Below are 20501 nucleotides of genomic sequence, written 5' to 3' on the forward strand. Positions count from 1 at the left end.
TCTACATCTCCATCTCAACACTAAATACCCCAGTCGCAGGAGATCTAACTCAATGATTAGATAAGATTTGGTGGCTGTGTTTCAAAGAGACAATGAAAAATAAAAATAAACTGAATACCAAAGAGAAAAGAAGTGATTACTCTCAGAGACATATATGAAAATAACACCCAAAATAGAGCTCCTGCAAAGGCATATGCAAATAAGAGACAGTCATATCAGAGTGGCCCTGGGGAGACTCTGAAAGGCTGGCTCAAAAATATGGACCATCCAGAGAAATAAGGCATAGCTCAATACAAAGAGTGAGTTTTTTAAATTTGAGTTTTTAAAAGAATGAGTTTCTAATTTATCACCAACATCCCTTCGTCTTCAAGAGGTGCTCTGGGGGCTCAGAACCATGCTACACAGCAAGCAATGACTTAGGGGAAAAGGGAAGTGCCTCTACTAAGACATAAGCCAAGAAGTTGGAACAAGAGTAATAGGCTTCAGGGAACCTTTGGCAAGCTCATACCTTGTTCTTGTTGTTGAAGGCCAGAGCACGGACCTTGCAGTTGTCAGGGTTTGTGTCTTCCTTAGGGATGTCCTTTAAGGCCTTGTGAGTGATGTGGGCATACACAGGGACCTGTGACACACTGTGCCTTGAATCACTTCTGGTCAACACATCTTCTGTCACCTCCCAAAGTCCCATGGAACCATCACGTGAGCCTGTAGGTCAAGGAGACCACAAATGTCAGACATACACAACTCTCCAAAGGATAGTCCCATAGAAGCCAAAAATAGGCTCTTTCAGTCTACTTTTTTGTGCCTCATCCTCGTATGTGCTAAAGCTTGGTCAGGTTGCCCACCCAAAAACAGAGATAGCTAGACCAAGGGGATGATTCAACTAAGGTGTACTAGTTAAAACATAACCTTTAAATCCTGGCCGCATGGTCGTTAGTTGGAGCACCATCCTGTACACCGAAAGTCTGTGGGTTCAACACCTGGTCAGGGCATACACCTAGGGTATAGGTTTGATTCCCCAGTAAGGATGCATACAGGAGGCAACTGATCAAAGTTTCTCTCTTTCCCTGCCCGTGTTTCTAAAATCAATAAAAAATGTCTTGTCCAGTAAGAAAAAAAAAACAAAACCCAAAACTTTATTTATTTATTTACTTACTTACTTTTAGAGAGAGGGGAAGGGAGAGAGGGAGAGAAACATCACTGCATGAGAGAGATACATTGATCAGCTGCCTACAACCAGGGACCTGACTTGCAACCCAGGCATATGCTCTCACCAGAATTGAACCAGAGACCTTTTGGTTCTCAGGCCAGTGCTTAAGTCCACTGAGCCATACCAGTCAGGGCTATGTATATCCTTTAAGCATAACTTGATTTTTCACAGAAGATTTTGATAAAGCTCAGTAATTTTCCAAGCCAAATGCTTAGATCACTTGGACATGCACACACAGGTGACTTCTACTGGGCAGCAGGGTTTGTGAATCTCCACTTTACATCAGTTGGTACTTAACCTTTTCTGAGTCTCGTAGCCATTCAAGAGACTTAGGAATCTCTCTAGAAAAATACACAAAAATACCACATTATACATTTACTTCAAAGAGATTCATGGGCTTCTTGAAGGCTTTCCATGGACCCAGAGGGACCACAAATCTATTAAGAATGACTATTCTATATAAGCTAAATGCTTAAGAAGACAGTTTTCCTTAGCAAACAGTAATGAAGAACTTAAAAAACTAAGAACATTTTTCTTTAAATTGAGCCTTACATACATTGCTGGTGGTAACTGAGTACAACCAAGAAATCTGCAGCAAGACACAGAAGCCTGTGTTGCCATCTAGGAATAATGCTCCATTGTAAGACCCATATACAAAGATGTCTATTTAGAACAATTTATATTTCCAACAATATAACTATGGCATAGTTATAAAACAGAATATCAAGCACCATTAAAAAAATCATAGTTTTAAAATTCCTTTCCAGTAATTTGTCAACTCTCCTTTGAAACCAGGTGCCCTTTCTACATTTAAATCTCCTGAATGCTTTATCTAAATGGCAGAACTATCCAATTTGTTTGCATCATAAGGATTGCGGGCAGGAATTCAAAGCAGAGGGTTCATCATGTATGAAATCTAGAAAAGGCCAGGGAACAGCTGGAGAACTACACAGGGTTTATTGTGAAAATTAAAAAAATAAAACTGCACAAGTTTTCCTGAAAAACTTCAAGTATCCTGAAATGTTGAATTTTACAATTTGTATACTTATATTCTATCATTTTTTATACTTGATATGCCATACATCTACCCCTATGTCCATCTCTATATGACCCCCCATTTTAACCAACTAAAAATATCTACTAAAAAAAAAGATTAGCAAGATACATTTAAAAATGTTAACAGTGATTATCTCTGGGTGGAGATAATGTGGGTAATTCTTATTTCTTTTTCTTTATCTGTATTTTTAAAATGTCTTGCCCTGGCTGAGTGGCTGAGTTGGTCAGAGCATCATTCCATACACCAAAAGGTGGCGGGTTCAATTCCCAGCTAGGGCACATACCTGGGTTGCAGATTTGATCCCCAGTTGGGATGCATACAGGAATCTCTCTTTTCCCCTTCCACCCTCTCTCTAAAATCAATAAATATATCCTCATGTGAGGATTAAAAAATTCTTATATGCATTATTTTTGCAGTAAGAAAAAAAATTAAAGAATTTGGTAGCAACATGAAGATTAAATTCGAGGAGACAAAATTAAAAGAAAGAAAATATACAAAGTATGTCCAGAAAGTATCCATCCATGCAATATGAAAAAGATACTTATTGAAGAAGATTCAAGATACAAGAAACACTCTACAAAGGACAACGATGCCTCAGTCCCCTTCAAAGCAGGCACCTTCACAATCAAAACACACAGTTAACATGGTCTTCATATTGCTGTGATGTTGCCATGCCTTCTTCAGGCATGGGGAACCATGCAACTTTCATTGGGATATCTGGGCCTTCATTTCCGGGTCATAGCCATAGACCCACAATTCATCTCCAGTTATGACCTTCTTGAGGAAATCTGGTTTATTGCTAGCAGTTTGACTCAAGTCATTAGCAACTGCAGCAGAAGCCACAGAACAAATTTTCCCATAACATGTTTCATGCCAAAAACCTGTGTCAAAACCATGGATACAGCCCTGGCTGGCATAGTTCAGTGGATTGAGCGTGGGCCTGGGAACCAAAGGATCGAGTTTCAATTCCCAGTCAGGGCACATGCCTGGGTTGCAGGCCAGTTCCCAGCAGGGGACACATGAGAGGCAACCATACATTGATATTTCTCTCCCTCTCTCCTTCCCTTCCCATCTAAAGATAAATAAATAAAATCTAAAACAACAACAACAAAAAAACCTTGGACACAGTTTTTGGAACCCCAGATCAGCTTCTAGTTCCCACACTGTCAATCACTAATCTTTGTTGACTGCAGCCCACACAGAGTTCAACATTCTCAGGTGTTCTGCTTGTTTCAGGCCTTCCAGAATGTGGATCACTTTCAACAGATTCTCAACCATCTTTGAAACATTTGTGCCACTTTTATTTGTGCTGCACTCACTGCATCACTCCCAAAAGCCTTCTGAATCATCTGAATAGTTTCCATGGAGGAATGTTTAAATTCAAACTTACTGCAAAATTTGATGCAAATTTATTCCTCTACTCGCTCAGTCATTTTGAATGCAATGGCCACACTCAACAGCATTTACTACCCCCCCGCCCCCCAACTAGTACAGTCAAGTTGTCATTGTTCATGCAGGCACATCCCAGTCCCCTCTCCTTGGCTGCCAGGTTATGTCCATGTTGTGTAAAGTGTTTTCATTATGTTAACAATGGCTGGACTTTTCCCAGACGGACCTCATAGGATACATCAGTAACTCTAGAGATACATGAGGACTCAAATGGAGAAGATAAAAAAGAAATTGATGGACAGAGATACTTTAGAAAATAGTATCAACATGGCTCAGTATTATTCTAAGGAGACTAAAGAGCCTAAGATGAGTCTTAGTTCTCTGTCTGTGCTGCTGGGTAAGGAGGGAGCACTCACTAATACATGTCAATGTGGTGGAGGGAAGTTTTGAAAGGGCGATGATGAGATTAAATATACAGATTTTGAGGTAGAATGTTCAGAGGTTGATGCTCATTAACAAGTCTGAACATCAGCATTGGTTTGTAAATACTGAGCATTTTCAATATGGTGGCCACTATGCATTATCTCATTTAACCTTCTCAGTGACCCGGTAAAATATTATTATCTTTATCCATGTTACAAATGAGGAAACACAAGTCTCTCAAAAAGCTAAGTAACTTGATCAAAATTTGGTGCTAGTAAGTGGAAGGATTCAAATTCAGGTCTCTAATATCAGACGCAGGGTTCTTAAAACCTGCTGTTTTAGTTCAGGAAATGTACACTTGGGAGTTATCAGCTTGAAAACATAGGACACTAGCAGGGTATCTGAAAGAAGAGATGGGAGGATCTCAAATAAAAACAATTCTGGCTCCCAACAACCAAATTTAGTGCAGGGTATTGACATATAGTCTCTACAGATGTGACATTACAGCCTCTGCCCTCTCATTGCTTGGGGAGACAAATAAAAGGGAATCAAAAACTTCTTAACCATTGCTGAGTACATACTTGCTCATCAGATTCATTTTTCCTCTTGGCTCCTTTCTACTGCCTCACAAAGAATCCAAAGAAGAGCCCTGGCTGGTGTGGCTCAGTGGATTGAGCACCAGCCTGCAAACCAAGGGGTCGTTGGTTTGATTCCCAGTTAGGGCAGGTGCCTGGGTTATGGGCCAGGTACCTAGCTAGGGGGGCATGTGAAGGGCCACCAACTGATGTTTCTTTCTCACCTTCTCCTTCTCCCTTCCCTTTTCCTCTAAAAATAAATAAATAAAATATTTTCTAAAAAATCCAAAGGAGAAATACTTATGTTCCCCTAGCTTTAAGAGTTCTAAGTATGGGCTTTGAAATCAGACCTGGATTCAGATTTTGACTCCATCTCTCACAATCTGTGAGGTTCACAGCAACTTATAGCAATAACCTCTCAGAATCTAAATTCTCTCATTTATGAAATGCGGCTGATAATGCAAACCCTCTGGCACTATTCAGAAAATTATAGAAGATAACACATGTGAAGCACTTTAGCAATAAAATTATTTTTACTTGGGAATCTGGAATGGGGGGGGGGTTATATTTTTACACATGAGTACCCAGCAAAAATGGTTTGCACTCTGAGCCTACCTCCTAGGCTACTGTGGGTATCCAGAAAGCATTTATATGTTTCTAGGTTATCTTCTCTAGACTCATTCCCATATATTTTTTTCTGACTATTGTACCACTGGGAAAAAAATAATGTATGGTTTTTATCAATAAAAAACTTAATGTTATATACTTAGTTGTACAGAAAATGATAATTTCTCCTAATACTTTATAAAGCAATCAACTTTTCCAAAACATGTTAACAACCATTATTTAAATGAAGCCCACAAAGATGTTAGGCTAATATACCATCACACATGCTTTTTTTTGGGGGGGGGGATGACAAAGCAGAGTATGAATAATAAATGAAGCATGCCAGTACCTCCATTTTCTAGATCAGGAATACAGAGGGGAAATGTCTTATCCAAGGTCACATGGTAAATCAGAGAAAGAGCCAATATTAGAAACAAGATCTCCTGACTCCTGGTTGTCTGTTTACTGGGCTATTTTCATTCACACTACTATCCCTTTTGAACTCCTAGCTTCTCCCCCTCCCCGCCCCACCAAAACTCCCCACCCAGAGGCAATTTTACCAGACACAGCCATAGTGTCACTGATCCAAGCAATAGAAAAGATCCAATCCTTGTGCCCATCCTTGGAGGTGAAGGAATGACAGATACAGAGAAAGAGAGAGAGAGAAAAAAAGGAAATTAGTAAAATAAGGATTACAATGCACACTCTCAAAAAGCATACAAGTCTGGCTAAAACTACCTCTGTTAAAATTACAATGCCAATCTCTGGCTATTTGAACCCACAGGGCATGATCCCACTTTAACTTCTGTCTTAAGGAGTACAAAACTAGAGTGAAACTGGCATTCATATGGAAAAATAAGTGTGTCTGATAGACACATATCACCGGACTTCTATCTGTGGACGTCTTATTTGGGGCTTCTACATACAATCACCCACCTCTAATCCCTCCAGCCTCACCATACACTCTCTCCCTTGCTTCCTGGAATAACAGCCATAACTGACCTCTTTGCCGTTCCTTCTGTCTGGAACTTCTTCCAGACACCAACACAGTTTGCACCCTCATTTCCTTTGAGTCTCCCTGCTCACATGTCATTCTATCAGTGGGGTTATCATCTGAAATAGCATTTTCTACACACTTTCTACTGCTTTAGTCTGCCATTACTTGTCTCCTAGGCACCTATCAACTCTGACATACTGCTGGGCATTTATTGGTTTACATAGCTTAGATGTTGCCTCCCTTTACTAGAATGCAGGCTTCAAGAGGACAGAGGCTTTATCTGTTTTATCCACTGCTGAGCTCCACGTGTATAAAATAATGCCTGGCCACAGAAGGCTCAATTAACTCACAGAGTTACTCAACAAATGACTTAATAAACACTGCTTTCTGACTATGGGCAGTAGGAGAAACTGGACTCAAACACTAACCCTCTTCTGCTGGCCCTTGAGGTACGCTGCTTGCCCCTTCATCAAAAAATACTCTCCGTATTTTTTGGGGACTCTCCAGTCCCCATTTCTGAAATCTCTCCACCCCCATGCCTCAGCCCCATGCCCCCAGAATCAGCAGAAATCTAGAGGAAACTATCCCTTCCCAGAGGGCTTGTGGGAGGAGGGCCCATGTAACTTACCCAACTCTACTGAAAAACAAGGCTATCTCTAATCTCAATTATTGGGGAAACTTACATCTCCTACACACACAGGATCTAGTGTAGGCAGCCGGTAGATGGCAAGACTGTTGGGGTTGTCTCCTCCAGTGGCTAGCAGTGTTCTAGAAGGATTCAGCTCGATGGCATGGATACCACAGCCCTGCTGGGTTATACCTCCAGGGTCCCGGTCCTTCAGAATGGGAATCTTGGTAATCTGGCTTGTCTGGACATCCACTACAAAGAGCTGTAAGAAAAAAGGGACATAAACTAAACACCTTCTCCTTATTGTGGCTGACCCTGAGTACAAACATCCATTCACTTCATTATCCACCAAACATTTAACTAATGCTTACTACATGCTAGATACTGGGAATTATTAAAGGCATAGGCAGGGCTACTAGTCAAATGAAACATGAAAATAAGAAAATATAACAGATTAGTACAATATGCTACATGAACACAGATTAGGAAGCAGTAAATTTTGCTTAGGATTCAAAGACAGCTTAAAAGATAACTTGCATTGGACTATGGACCTAAATAAACTGACTACAAGTTTTCTGCCAGTTTAGGCATATTTTAGATATCAAATTCTTATCTATACATGCATAGACACTGACAAACAAAACACAATTCCCAGAACACATCACAACCACTATTAAACATACCTATAAATGTTATTACGTTTGCTGGAGTGACCTGAGACATATGACAAGGTAAGAGTTAATATCGCACTGCTTATTTCTAGCCACATACACCATTCTGTTCTACGCCTCCATGCCTTCGCTCACGCTGCTGCTTCTGTCTGAAATACTCTTCTCCACTTCTTTACCAATCTAACCCCTTTCACTCTTCAAGATTCAACTCAGAGAAATATTTTACAAAAAAAGTCTTAGAGAAAGAGCATTTCAGAGTCTACTATTCAACACTTTTATGTGATTTAATGATTCACTCCTTCATTCAGCACCAACTAGGGATGTGAGTATGAATAAGAGAAATAATTTCTGCCTTTATTTATCTTTTAGTCTAGGCAGTTGATTTAAAATCCTACCAGCAATTTTGTGGCAAAGCCAAATCACGTCCAATCATTGTATAAAGTAACCCACTGCTTGCACAGATTTGTGAAAGGAGAAACTTAAAATATAAAAAGGAGCCCTGGGCCCTGGCTGGTGTGGCTCAGTGGACTGAGTGCTGGCCTTCGAACCAAAGGGTCACTGGTTTGATTCCCAGCTGGGGCACATGCCTGGGTTGCAAGCCAGGTCCCCAGTAGGGATGCTCCAGAGGTGACAACACATAGATGTTTCTCTTCCTCTCTTTCCTTCTCTCTAAAAATAAATAAAATCTTAAAAAAAAAAAAGGAAACCTGGTCTGTATGGCTCAAGTGGTTGGAACACTGTCCTGTAAACCAAAGGGTCATGGATTTGATTCCTGGTCAGGGCACATGCCTAGGTTGTTGGTTCAGTTCCTGGTAGGGTCATTGTTTCTCACAACAATATTTCTCTCCCTATATGCCCTTTCCTCTCTAAAATCAATGAGCACATGTATATATATGAAGGGAAACGGAAGTAGTTGGAACAAGAGTGCCAGACAGAGAGGACTGAGGAAAAATTATACAAAGGAGATAGCCTGGTGGGGACAACCACCCCCATTCTGTAATATAAGCGCTTAAGGCAAACCCCCTGCCTAACTTGTACCATTGCTGATGTGCCCCAGAGGCATTTTAAACTAAATGTGTCCAAAAGTAAGCATCTTCCACCTCCCCAAATGGCTCATTTCACCTCATGCCACAATCTACCCAGTCACCCAAACCTGGAATTATCCTGGACTTCCCTTTCTCCCTCCTCCATCACCGGACCCAGACCTGCCAAGTCTGTCTCCAAAGTATTCTTACAGTTGGCTCCTCCTCTCCATCTTCGCTTACTACCTCTCCTTTGGACAACTGCAAGTATTTTTTGTATTTCCAGACATGGCACCATCAAAACTCTTCTCCACACTATAATGAGTCCTCTTCATAAAAAGGAGAATCCTCTTGTATCACCTAAAAAAAAAGTCTTAACGGTTCCCCTTTATTTAAGTCCAAGCTCCTTAGCATGGCACCAAGATTCTTGTCAATCTCGCCCTGGCCAGGTGGCTCAGTTGGGTTGGAGCATCGTCCCATACACCAAAAAAGGTTGAGGGTCCGATTCCCAGTCAGGGCACATACCTAGGTTGCAGGTTCCACTCCCAGTTGGTGCACATACAGGAGGCAACTGATCAATGCTTCTCTCTTACATGGATGTTTCTCTCTTTCTCTCTCCTTTCCTCGCTCTCTAAAAAAAATCAGTAAGGATATCCTTCAGGTGAGGAATTAAAAAAAAAAAAAAAAAGACTCTCCTCAATTTTACCCTTTCTTCTCTAACTTCACATTCTGCCAAGGACCTTGTGCTCTATTAGTAACTGTTTATTAATTATTATTCAAACAAAAATCTTCAATGAAATATATGCTCCATTTCATGCTTACACTATTCACAATGACAGAAATGCATTCTCCTACACTTTTCTCAACCTGGCCAACCTGTATTTATCTGTCATGATTCAGGTCAGACATGTCCTCTCTGAATATTCCCTCAGTGTCCAGGCTCGTTAAGTTCCTCTCTTGAAGGCTCCCAGGATAGCCTTCTACCTACAGCTTAGACCATATCATGCTGACTTGAAATCTTGTCTCTTTCCTATTAAGCTAATAAGGCCCTCCCAATTCTAAAAGCAGACGATTTATCTACCATATTTTGCTGTGTATAATGGGCACATTTTTGCCCAAAATTCTGAGGGAAAAATAAGGGTGCCCATTATACATGGGCGGTACTAATTCTGTATCTATATAAATTTTTAAATTATTTTATGTATGCATATGTATTAACAGTATAACTCCATAGAAGGCAATAATAATATCTGTATGCAAAATAATACCCTAGAATATAAGACCAGTTTTGTTTCTAAATATAATAAAAAATTGACTTAAATATTTAAAACAGAAGGTTTTTTCCCTGAAAGTCTGGGCCAAAACTGTGAGTGCACATTATACATAGCAAGATTCGATATTTGGTTCTACAATCCTGCCCTGAAATGCAAAGCTACATAGTAAGCACATGCAGTAGTAACCTTTCAGGAAGTCTGCCCAGTGATGTTAGGGAGCGCTTGTGTCCCTGCACTCAGTGTGGGGCCCTGTAGCTATGATCGCCAGATCACAGCACTGTCCAGGGTGGCCTCCTGGCTCAGGGAGAACCGGTCAAGGCTAGATTAGACTACGTCATTCAAATTCTCTCAGAAACATACAGCTAGCTGGTGGCAGTAGACTGGGTGGCCATTTTCTACCAAAGCCATTCCACAGAGAAAAGAAAACAGAAGAGAGGAAGTACGGTCACCCTCCGTTCCTTAGTGGCTTTCCAATTCCTAGTTGTTTCCTTCTGAGATACAGGGACATTTCCTGCTTTTGAGGTTTGTGAACTAGGCCTTCCAAAAGAAAAGGTTTCTTACCCTTTTAATAACTTCTAACAAATGTTTAATGAAGCAAAATTAATTGTCCATTTATAGCTTTGTGTTGTATAGGACAATGCATCTATACGTTAGCTGCTAGATCAGCTAGATCCCAGTTTGGGAATTACAATAACCCGGGGAGAGTCTGTATGAGCTTACACAAGTGCGTGCGCTCGCTTCTCTCTCTCTCTCCCTAATCATAGGCCCTGGAGTAGATCAAAATTAGAATATGGATTTTCCGAAGATCTCCTCATCCACTAAAGTTTGAGAGGCACTGATGTGAAGAGAATTGGCTTTGTACACTGAGGACAATGAATTTGATAAGACACAAGAGTAAAGTGCCTTGCAACCTGCAAAGATCTGAGTTTCTCTTGTGGAATATGAGGGCTGGCTAAAACTTTTAACAATTATCTTAGTCCATTCCTTTGCCAATCTCTCCACTTTTGCCATCCAGAAAAGGTGAGAAAAAAAGGTTTCATTTATCAACGTCCAAGAGAATATAAAGTCCAACCTCTGCAGTTTTGGAGCTGGAGAAGGTCTAGCTTTGAATTCCAAACTGGTTACCTATTAGCTATGTGATCTGAGGCAAGTCACTTAAACTTTCTGAATCTTGTGATCAATAAAACTTGAATAATATTACCTACACCTTATAGAGTTGCTAAGAGATAAAATAAAATATAAGGTGTCTAGCACAGAGCTCAGCACAGAATAGGTGCTTAGCAAGTGATAGCTAATAGTATACTATTCTCAACTTTGTTTAGTTTTGCACAGTCTAAGAAAAGCTTCTACACTGGATGAAAAATATTTGCTAGAGCACTGGCTGGTGTAGCTCAGTGGACTGAGCGCTTGAGTTGCAGGCCAGTTCCCAGCAGGGGACCCACAAGAGGCAACCATACATTGATATTTCTCTCCCTCTCTCTTTCTCTTCCCCTCTAAAAAAGACAAATAAATAAAATATTTTAAAAAATATTTGGTAGAAGGGCAATAGAAAAATTGGTAGTAGTTGGGTCTGTAGAGGGCTTAGGAAACCAACAGTTTACCTCACCTTATCCTTGCATAATAGGAGTGACAAAGCACCATGTGAAGGATAGAGCCCTCTTCCTTCTTCAAAAGAGGCAGTGATGTGGAAGAGATGCCACAGAGTATCTCCCCAAGTTCTCAGACAAGGGACCAAGGCTTCATGCAGCTCCAGTAACACCTCCCAGAACAGGCTATTCTACACTAACCGACTGGGATCCCTGCCAGAAACTAGCTGCACGACAAGGTAAACTTGAGGCTCACTGGCTCCCTGCAGTTTACATTCCAGAACAGAGGAGGGGGTGGGGGTGAGGGTGAGGAAAGCAAAGCCATTACAATGAGGAAGACTAGTGAGTACATCTCTGCATGCATGAATGTGTATGAAGACAAATGCAAATGTGTGTACACAGAAAGATCAAGGTGGCTTAATAACACAGATGGGTTCACAAAGTTTCTAAAACTCAAGAGTATTTTATTTTAGATGGAGCCTAATGGAGAAAGGAAAGCGAATCCACATAGGTCACACAGACATCAAGATAAACTATACTGAGTCAGACAGTAAAAGGCAAGTGGGTAGCCTAAGTTTACAGGAAGTTGGGGAAAGAAAATACGACTGAAATCAAAAGGACTCCATTTTCTATTCCAAGCCCAGAAGGCAGGGAGTAGCAAAGCAGAGAGCAAAGACCAAGAAATCCAACAGAAAATGGTCAGACAATACATATCAAAAATTTAAAGATGTGTAAACTCTGCAAGTTCAATTTCAGGAATTTATGCTAAGGAAATAACAACAGGTGAACAGTTTTAATTACAGTCAATAATTTTAAACTAGTGAAATACCAAAGAGGATTGGGTAAAGCTACAGTCTTACTTCCTGAGCATTACAGCACAAATACTTAAGGACAATATGGTTGTGTATTTGCCCACTGAAAAGCAAGATATCTCTTTAAGTGCTATTTTGAGCTCCAAAAAACTTGTGTGACCAAGAAGGGAAACTCCTTTTGCTGTACATCCTATCACTGTATTTTCAAGTCCCTACTTTTCTCACTCTCCCCAGAAAAGAAGTGCAATACAAAACTGTGTTCAATTTTTATCAGTAAACAAGACAAGAAATGAACAGTAACTGGTCAAGGCCACTTGCACCATTGCTTTAGGCTAAGAAAAACTGAGGTTTATCTAGCTGAAGTAACCTTTTTTAAACATGAAAGTTCACTGATAATACTTTATCAACAATAGAAATAAAAAGTGCAAGAAAGATCACTCAGGATCCTCTCTTTTCAAATGTTTTTATTTGTCAAGTTTCTGTTTAGACCTTAACCACATACATGTATAATTATTATTCATTATAATCAGCAGAGATAGAATTTTTTAATTAATTTATTTTAGAAAGAGGGTAAGGGAAAGAGGGAGAGAAACATCAATGTGTGGTTGCCTCTTGCATGCCTCCCAGAGGAGACCTGGCCTGCAACCCAGGCATGTGCCCTGACTGGGAATCGATCCAGCGACCTTTTGCTTCACAAGCCCGTGCTCAATCCACTGAGCTACACCAGTCAGGGCTAGAATTTTATCTCATTACATTCAATATAGCAAATGCTTTGCATGTTATTAGTGTTCACAATTATATTAATATCTGTATAATATCATGCACATTTGATTTACCATAAATTAATTCAAGTATTTGATTGTTAGCATTTACATAAAATAGCTTCCAATAATTATCTTGTTAAAAAAGATTTTTCCTTTAGATAAATTCCTAGTCTGAAAATATCAAGTCAAAAGGTATAATATTTTTAGGCTCTCCATTCAATAAATAATACATACCAGGCTTTTGAAGCATAATGCCAAATTACTCTCAAAAGTGTTTTAGTGACAATATATATATTGTTCCACCACTTTGTTATTAGAACTGGTTTTTACTTTATGTTTAATTTGTATAGTTGGGTCTACAGAGGGAAAATATGAAAAAGTATTTGGCTTTTTTCTATATTTCTTTTATAGTGAAATTAAATGTAATTTCCTATAATTTATAAATGGTACTTCCTTTTTTTAAAAAAATTCTTAATTTATGATTTTCAGAGAAAGAGAACAAAACAGACTTGTTGTTCCACTTATTCATGACTTCATTGGTTGACCCCTGTATATGCCCCGACCGGGGATTGAACCTGCAACCCTGGGGCATCTGCCAACTGAGCTATCCAGATCCGCATAAATTGTACTTTTTCTTATAGCAATGATATCTAAATGAATTATTTTTAAATGTCTAAGCTGTTTGGGATGTAAATGACAAACAGAAAGCAGCCATCTATAGGGTAGAGAAATAATGCTCTCTTCTTAAGTGTACCCAAATTTGGCCAGAAATACAGCTAGAACCTAGAACCACTAAACCATTGTCACATTTCCTTCTTCCCCTTCACCACCACCATTAATTATATCAGCAATTTACTAAGCACACGTTCTAGGCACTGTGCTAACATCTCACTAATTCTCTTCATGACTTTGCTCCTCTCTCCATTTATTTTAAAGGTGAGAGAAGGTATAAAATATATCTGGCTTATACAAGGGCACAAAACTAATAAGAAACGAGACCCAGACTCAACCTATGAATCCAAATATACAATATGAAATTACAATAAAATCTTAATCAAATTTGTTGGTGTAAGCCCAGTTATTTCTATTTATTTATTTATTTATCTATCTATCTATCTATCTAGAGGGGGGAAGAGAAGGAAAAGGACTCAGAGAAACATCTATGTGTGAGAGAAGCATCTATCAGTTGCTTCTCACACACCCACAACTGGGCACCTGGCCTGCAACCCAGCCATGTGCCCTGAACAGGAATTGAACCAGCAATCTTTCAATTTACAGGATAACACCCAACACAGTGAGCCACACCAGTGAGCCACACCAGTGAGGGCAGTGCCTATTTCCAATGTATGTTTCCATATTACTCTTCTAGAAAAGAGACCAAAAACTTACAAACTAAAGGCTTAAGCCAAGATCTGACCTAAAAAAATAATGGGCAAATCTCTAGCTTTGTTATTGAGACTAGGAACAGGCAAATTAAAAAAAAAATCATTTGTCAAGCCTTCCTCAAAGTTCAGAAATAAGATTTAATTACACCCTACTAGCTACTGAATGGATATTTAAGAAATGCTTCCAGGTTTATCAAATCTGATACGCCAACCTATACCTTGCATATGACTTAGAAAATACAAGGATTCAAACAACTGGTCTATATTTAACAAGGTGGCAAAATCATTGCTGTATAGCATAAAGTCTAAGTCAATGATTCACATAAAAATAGCCTGGGAGCTTGTTTAAAAAGTCAATTCCACACTGGCTGGCATGGCCCAGTGGACTGAGTGCTGGCTTGTGAACTGAAAAGCAACAGGTTCAATTCCCAGTCAGGGCACACACCTGGGTTATGAGCCAGTCCCTTGGGGGCATGTGAGAAACAACCAATCGATGTATCTCTCACACAATGTTTCTCTCCCTCCCTTTCTCTTTCTAAAAGTAAATTTTTTTTAAAAAAGCCAATTCCTAGGTTTCATTGAAGGAAACCCTGAATCAGCATGGAGCAGGTACCAGGAAATTGCATTTTAAACACATACCACAAGTGACTGTTATGCAGGTGGTTCCCAGGTCATGCTTGAGAAACAAAGGCCTACATGACCAGAAATCAAACATGTATCAATTTAAAAGGTAGACTGGCAAAAGAAGCCATGCTTGGCTCATGGCATTTTTAAATTCCTTTGGCATTACGGCAGCCATTCAAATGATTAGGCCTGGAGGTGGGGAAGACAGGTTTCTACAGGAAGGTTTCCAAGGAAGTAACTAGACTCTTTCTAATCTCCCCCAGGCAGTTGGCCTGCCAGGCATCTGCAGCAAAGCTCTGCTTTCTACGATCCATGTTTCCTTATCCTCCAAAGCTACAGGGCTGTGGGAATAGGCCCTAAATTCACCAGGGCCATGCTGCTGAGCATGTGACTCAACTCTTCAGATGAGAAAGGTGATTAACAAGATTATTCATTATTAAAGACTAGACATGAACCAAAGGACAAAGAAAAAAAATTACCCAAGGGAGATTTAGTCAGCCTTGCTACCCAACTCCCCAGCAACTAAGTCAGTTTCCTTCTCTGTAGTTGTGCGCTACACATCAGCCAAATGGGTCTATTTAGAGTTACTCGATATTCTCTTTATGTTCTTGACTCTGCTATAAAATGGACACCCCTGTTTCCTTTCCATCAGTTGAAGCCCCTTCCTCCTCTAGGAAATCATCTCTAAATACCCTAACCTTAATAATGACTTCCTCCTATAGGAGCACTCCTGGTTGGAACTACTACTGAGGCATCTACATTATAACAAACTGTGCATGCAGTTATGTATCCTGTCCCAGCTAAGCTAAGCAAAGGTCAGGACTCATGTATTATACAAGGTATGGCTGTATGCTTTTTAAAGGAAAAACTGGTACCTCAGATTGCTGGAACATTAATCAGGAATGAAGATTTCTACCCTTCCCCTAACATAGTATTTTACCTTAAGAGAATTATAAACATAGTATAAAGTAGAAAGTGTACGAGAATATTTAAGATATTCTCGGGCTCTGGCTGGTGTAGCTCAGTGGATTGAGCGCGGGCCTGTGAAGCAAAGGGCTGCCAGTTCAATTCCCAGTCAGGGCACATGCCTGAGTTGCAGGCCAGGTCCCCAGTAGGGGACACATGAGAGGCAACCACACATTGATGTTTCTCTCCCACTTTTTCTCCTTCCCTTCCCCTCTCTCTAAAAATAAATAAATATTTTTTAAAAAAGATATTCTTAGAACTTCAAAGATATTTCATAATTGCTCAGTACTGTCTACTCACTGAACAGTTCTCTGCTTTTTGGGGGTATTTCAGTGAAAAAATTTGAGGAGTACTTAGTAAACTATAAAGAATTCTGGTAAAGAAAAATTGGGGCCCAACTTCATTTGGCAGCTATCATTATCAAATCTCAGGTAAATTACTTTTTTCCTTTGTGTCTGTTTCCTCAGCTATAAGATAAAAAATGGAGCTCATTGGGTAGGATTCCAGTATCTTTATAGTTCCTCCCAGCTCTGTCTGAGATTTGTGTGTGTGCATGGTTTTTTTTGTGGGAGAGGTCCCACACAAGGTAATGTCTTGCTATACACAGGAAGAGTCAGTTAATGTTCAATAAATGTTTATGGGTTTAATAAAAGTGAACCCAAACTACAAAGTTGTCCCACTACATTCCAGCTAATGAAATATAGAAACATTATTCCAATTCCTCTCACATTTAATAAATGTCCTGATGAGAACACCCCCACCTAATGTGTGAGGGGGACTGGTGACCACGGATACAAAGACAAATAAGGTCATTCAAGTAGAATCAGCAGCCAGATTAAGAAGCCAAAGGTTGCAGCCCAACCATAATCCTGGATTGAACCCAGTTGCCAATTTTGATTCAGTTTCTTACTTTTATCTCCTAGACCAAGAAACAAACACATGAATAGTCTACTTAAGCATCAGGCAGAAAAGCCGTACTCCTATCACCAGGAAAAACTCGTATTTGTATAACTCTCATGTTGAACCAGACCTAGCCACTGCTCCCATTCCAATGGAAAAATGTCCGTATGTCAGCTTGAGAAGTAAAGACCTCTTACTCTGACTATAATGTCTATCAAGGATACAGCTGGGGAAAAAAACCTTGAGCACAGGAGTCAATGTTCCTTCTCTGTTCACTCTCCGATGTTCCAAGCTTCAAACAGACTAAACCTGAAACAAGACTCAGATCACTTAAGAGAAAAACTGCCCACCTCAACCTCTGCATGGATGTCAACTGAGGGCATTAATGTTTGAAAGTGCATGCATGGTGCCTATGTGTCTATGTGCCTGTGCCTGACTGTCACAATAACAGAGGGTGCAGGTGAGGGAATAGGAGTATTGCTGGCATCTATAAAGCAGAAGCCAGGAATGTGAAATACCCAACAATATGAAGTGAAGTTCCAGACAAGGAAGAAATCACCAAAATAGCACCATTCTCGTTGAGAAAAGCTGCGGTAAGTTCTTGAATCCTTCCATATGACTGTTGCTCAGGCCTTAATATCTGTCTAATTATTTTCCTCATGTACAGAGAGTGACCTGAAGTCTGTAATGCACTAAAGGAAACAGGATTTCTGGGGCTCAAGCCTGTGCTAGTCCAAGCAAGGCCTTCCCAGGATGAAGACAAGTCAGAAAGGAGCAGCCAACACCAGCACATTCACATATGAGAGACATAAACTTATTCCTACTGCTGCTTTTCCTAAAGCCTTATGACATCAATTAACTTTGTGTAGAACATTAGAGTTTATGAAGCATTTCCACAATGATTTTCAATCTAGAACACTTTGGCACATGTGCCCCAGCAGAATGAATTTGCCAACATAACAACTCTATCACTTCCATAGCTAAAAATTTTCCTCTCGAAAGAATAAAATATTCTGAAAATAAGATAAAGACTAACTCTGGGATAAATCTGAACATTTCTTATTAGACAGAGGAGAACCACATGCCATTTAAAAATGGATAAATAGCAGGTTACTATCTTAACTACAAAACATAGAAAGATCATATAGATTAGCACACTGTTAACCTGAGCTCTACATCTGACACAGCCCAGGGAATTCTGCAAGCATTTTACAGCATTTTTCTAAGAGGCTGTAATCCCTTTGGGAAAATAAAAAACAAGGAGGAATGAATAAAAAAATTGGTCTGAGCAAAGCTCCCACACTTCTCCTAGTGTCTCAAACTGAGTTTCACATTCTGCTTTTATGATTTTAGGAACCTGACCATGTAAACTCAGGGATATATTATAGCTATTCTCTGAACCCTGGTATCTTTCATTCTAGCTCACCCCCAAAACTAGGCTCCTTAAAGTTCCTCCTCCTCTCATTTGGCAGCAAACTGCAGCCTAAACTCATTTGCTTCATTAAGATCCAACAAGCCTGCCCCGGCTGACGTAGCTCAGTGGATTGAGTGCGGGCCTGCAAACCACACAATCATGGTTCGATTCCCAATCAGGGCGCATGCCTGGGTTGCGGGCCAGTTCTCAGCAGGAGACTCACGAGAGGCAACCCATACATTGATACTTCTCCTCTCCTTCCCTTCCCCTCTAAAGATAAATAAATAAAATAAAATAAAAGATCCACCAAGTCTACCTGTAAAGTCTGCAGTATACCTCTGGGAGATAGTGAGAAAGAGAAAAATAGCCCTGACATCCAGCCTGGTACTATCAGGTCCCACTATTGGTGTCTTGGTGAAAATAATTTCACAAGAAATTTTCCTATGAGGTCCTGGCCAGAGCTTAGTTGGTTAGAGGGAGGTCCTGATATGCCAAGGTTGTGAATGTGATCCCTGGTCAGGGCACATACAAGAGTCAACCAATGAATACATAAATAAGTGGAACAATAAATGCATGCTTATCTCTCTCCCCCCCTAAAATCAACATACATAAAAAATTTTTAAAGATTTTATTTATTTATTTTTAGGGAGGATAAGGGAGAGGAAAAGAGAGGGAGAAAAACATTGATGTGTGGTTGCCTCTCACTTACCCTCAACTAGGCATCTGACCTGCAACCCAGGCATGTGCCCTGACTGGCAATCAAACCAGTGACCCTTTGGTTCTCAGGCTGGCACTCAATCCACTGAGCCATACCAGCCAGGGCCAATAAATAAAAATTTATTAAAAAAATAAATAAATTTTCATACTACGCTGTCCATGCCAGGGACCTGAACAGTGTAGTGACTACAGTGGGGAGAGGATATAAGGGAACTAAATGGTAATGGCAAAAAATACAATAAAGAAAGTAAAAAAAGAATCTTCCTCTGAAATTCCTATTTCCTAACGTTCTCCCAAGTCATCTTTGTAAAACCTTTCTAACATTCTCTTACTGAGAGGTCCCATGGTTCCCTATGATGTAGGTTCTCCATAGTGGCAATGAGCAACTGCATTTAAGTCTTTGGCTAGAGGGCATCAACAAATGGGAAATAAAATTCATGTCTAAAATTAAATACCTCAAACTTGCATACATTGCCACTCTATCACCATCCTTATACTCAAACCACCCCCCTCACAGAATATCCACTCTGTTGAAATGGTTTTGGCACTCTCCTGGTTTTTCTCCAACTTCCCAGCTTCCCCTATATGTAGCAGTTCTTCCTGCCCCATAAATACAGATGTTTTCCAAGGTTCTGTTCTTAGCCTCTCTTTCAATATCAATGGTTCTTAGCCACTTTTGGCTCACAGTATTTCCTTTGAAAAACTAGTGAGAACTGTGGACTGCTTTCCAGACCACCTTCCCCATACTGTCCCCAGAAAACTACACATATAATGAAAAATTAATTTGCAATTTTAGGGAAGGATTATGACATTCTTACCTTCTCTACCAGGTAATATAACAATAATACCTTATATATATATATCATTCCCAAACAAGTAACTTCAATCTTTACTCCTTTCCCAAACTTCAACTAAATGAAAGCACAAAACTAAATTCATTTTCTCTTCAAATCTGCTCAATTCTCACCCTGCCATCTTGCCAGTTTACCAAGTTGAAGACATCAGTATCAATTTTGACTTATTGTTCTGAGTCAATTAACTGTGAGCATGTCATTATCTACAGATTCTCTTTAAGATGTCACATCTGGCCCCTCCTTACCCTTTCCCCATTACTGTCCTGGTTTTGCTGCTCATTATCTCTCAACCATACCACAACACTAGCATCATACAACTTCTCTTCCTAAAAACATTACTCCAATGATGTCACTGTTGCTTAAAAATCCTTGGGCCTTATCTCTTCATTCCCCACAGGATAAAATCTGAGCTTGACATTCAAGGGCTTCCACAATTTGATCCTAATGGACATTTCCAACCTTAATCTCACAAGCCTCTTCTAGACACACAAAGCTCTTGTCACACCAGATTCTCAATATTCCTTAAAGCACTCTCCCTCCTGGGAGCACACCCACACCCTTCCCTTCCCCTTCTTCCTCCCCACAGGTGTGCATCTCCTCAACTCCAAGGGACCCCATGAGACTTGCAAC

General features: G+C 40.0%; 1 protein-coding gene across 3 annotated transcripts in view; it reads right to left on the bottom strand.

Annotated features, from left to right (window-relative positions):
• Positions 1 to 20501, bottom strand: part of DCAF12 (DDB1 and CUL4 associated factor 12) — a 34254-nt gene that overhangs the window by 8848 nt on the left and 4905 nt on the right. For all 3 annotated transcript variants that reach the window (XR_005064952.1, XM_037035717.1, XM_037035716.1), the window contains 3 exons: positions 6938 to 7144; positions 5818 to 5878; positions 509 to 702 (listed from right to left, as the gene is read on the bottom strand). Coding sequence is in view for 2 of the 3 variants with exons in the window: in XM_037035717.1 (XP_036891612.1) it covers positions 509 to 702; positions 5818 to 5878; positions 6938 to 7144 (462 nt within the window). In the remaining variant the exon portion in view is untranslated. The remainder of the gene's footprint in view (positions 1 to 508; positions 703 to 5817; positions 5879 to 6937; positions 7145 to 20501) is intronic.

This window comes from Sturnira hondurensis, unplaced genomic scaffold, assembly GCF_014824575.4.
Source record: "Sturnira hondurensis isolate 20B ecotype Veracruz unplaced genomic scaffold, ASM1482457v3 Scaffold0022566, whole genome shotgun sequence".
NCBI lineage: Eukaryota > Metazoa > Chordata > Mammalia > Chiroptera > Phyllostomidae > Sturnira > Sturnira hondurensis.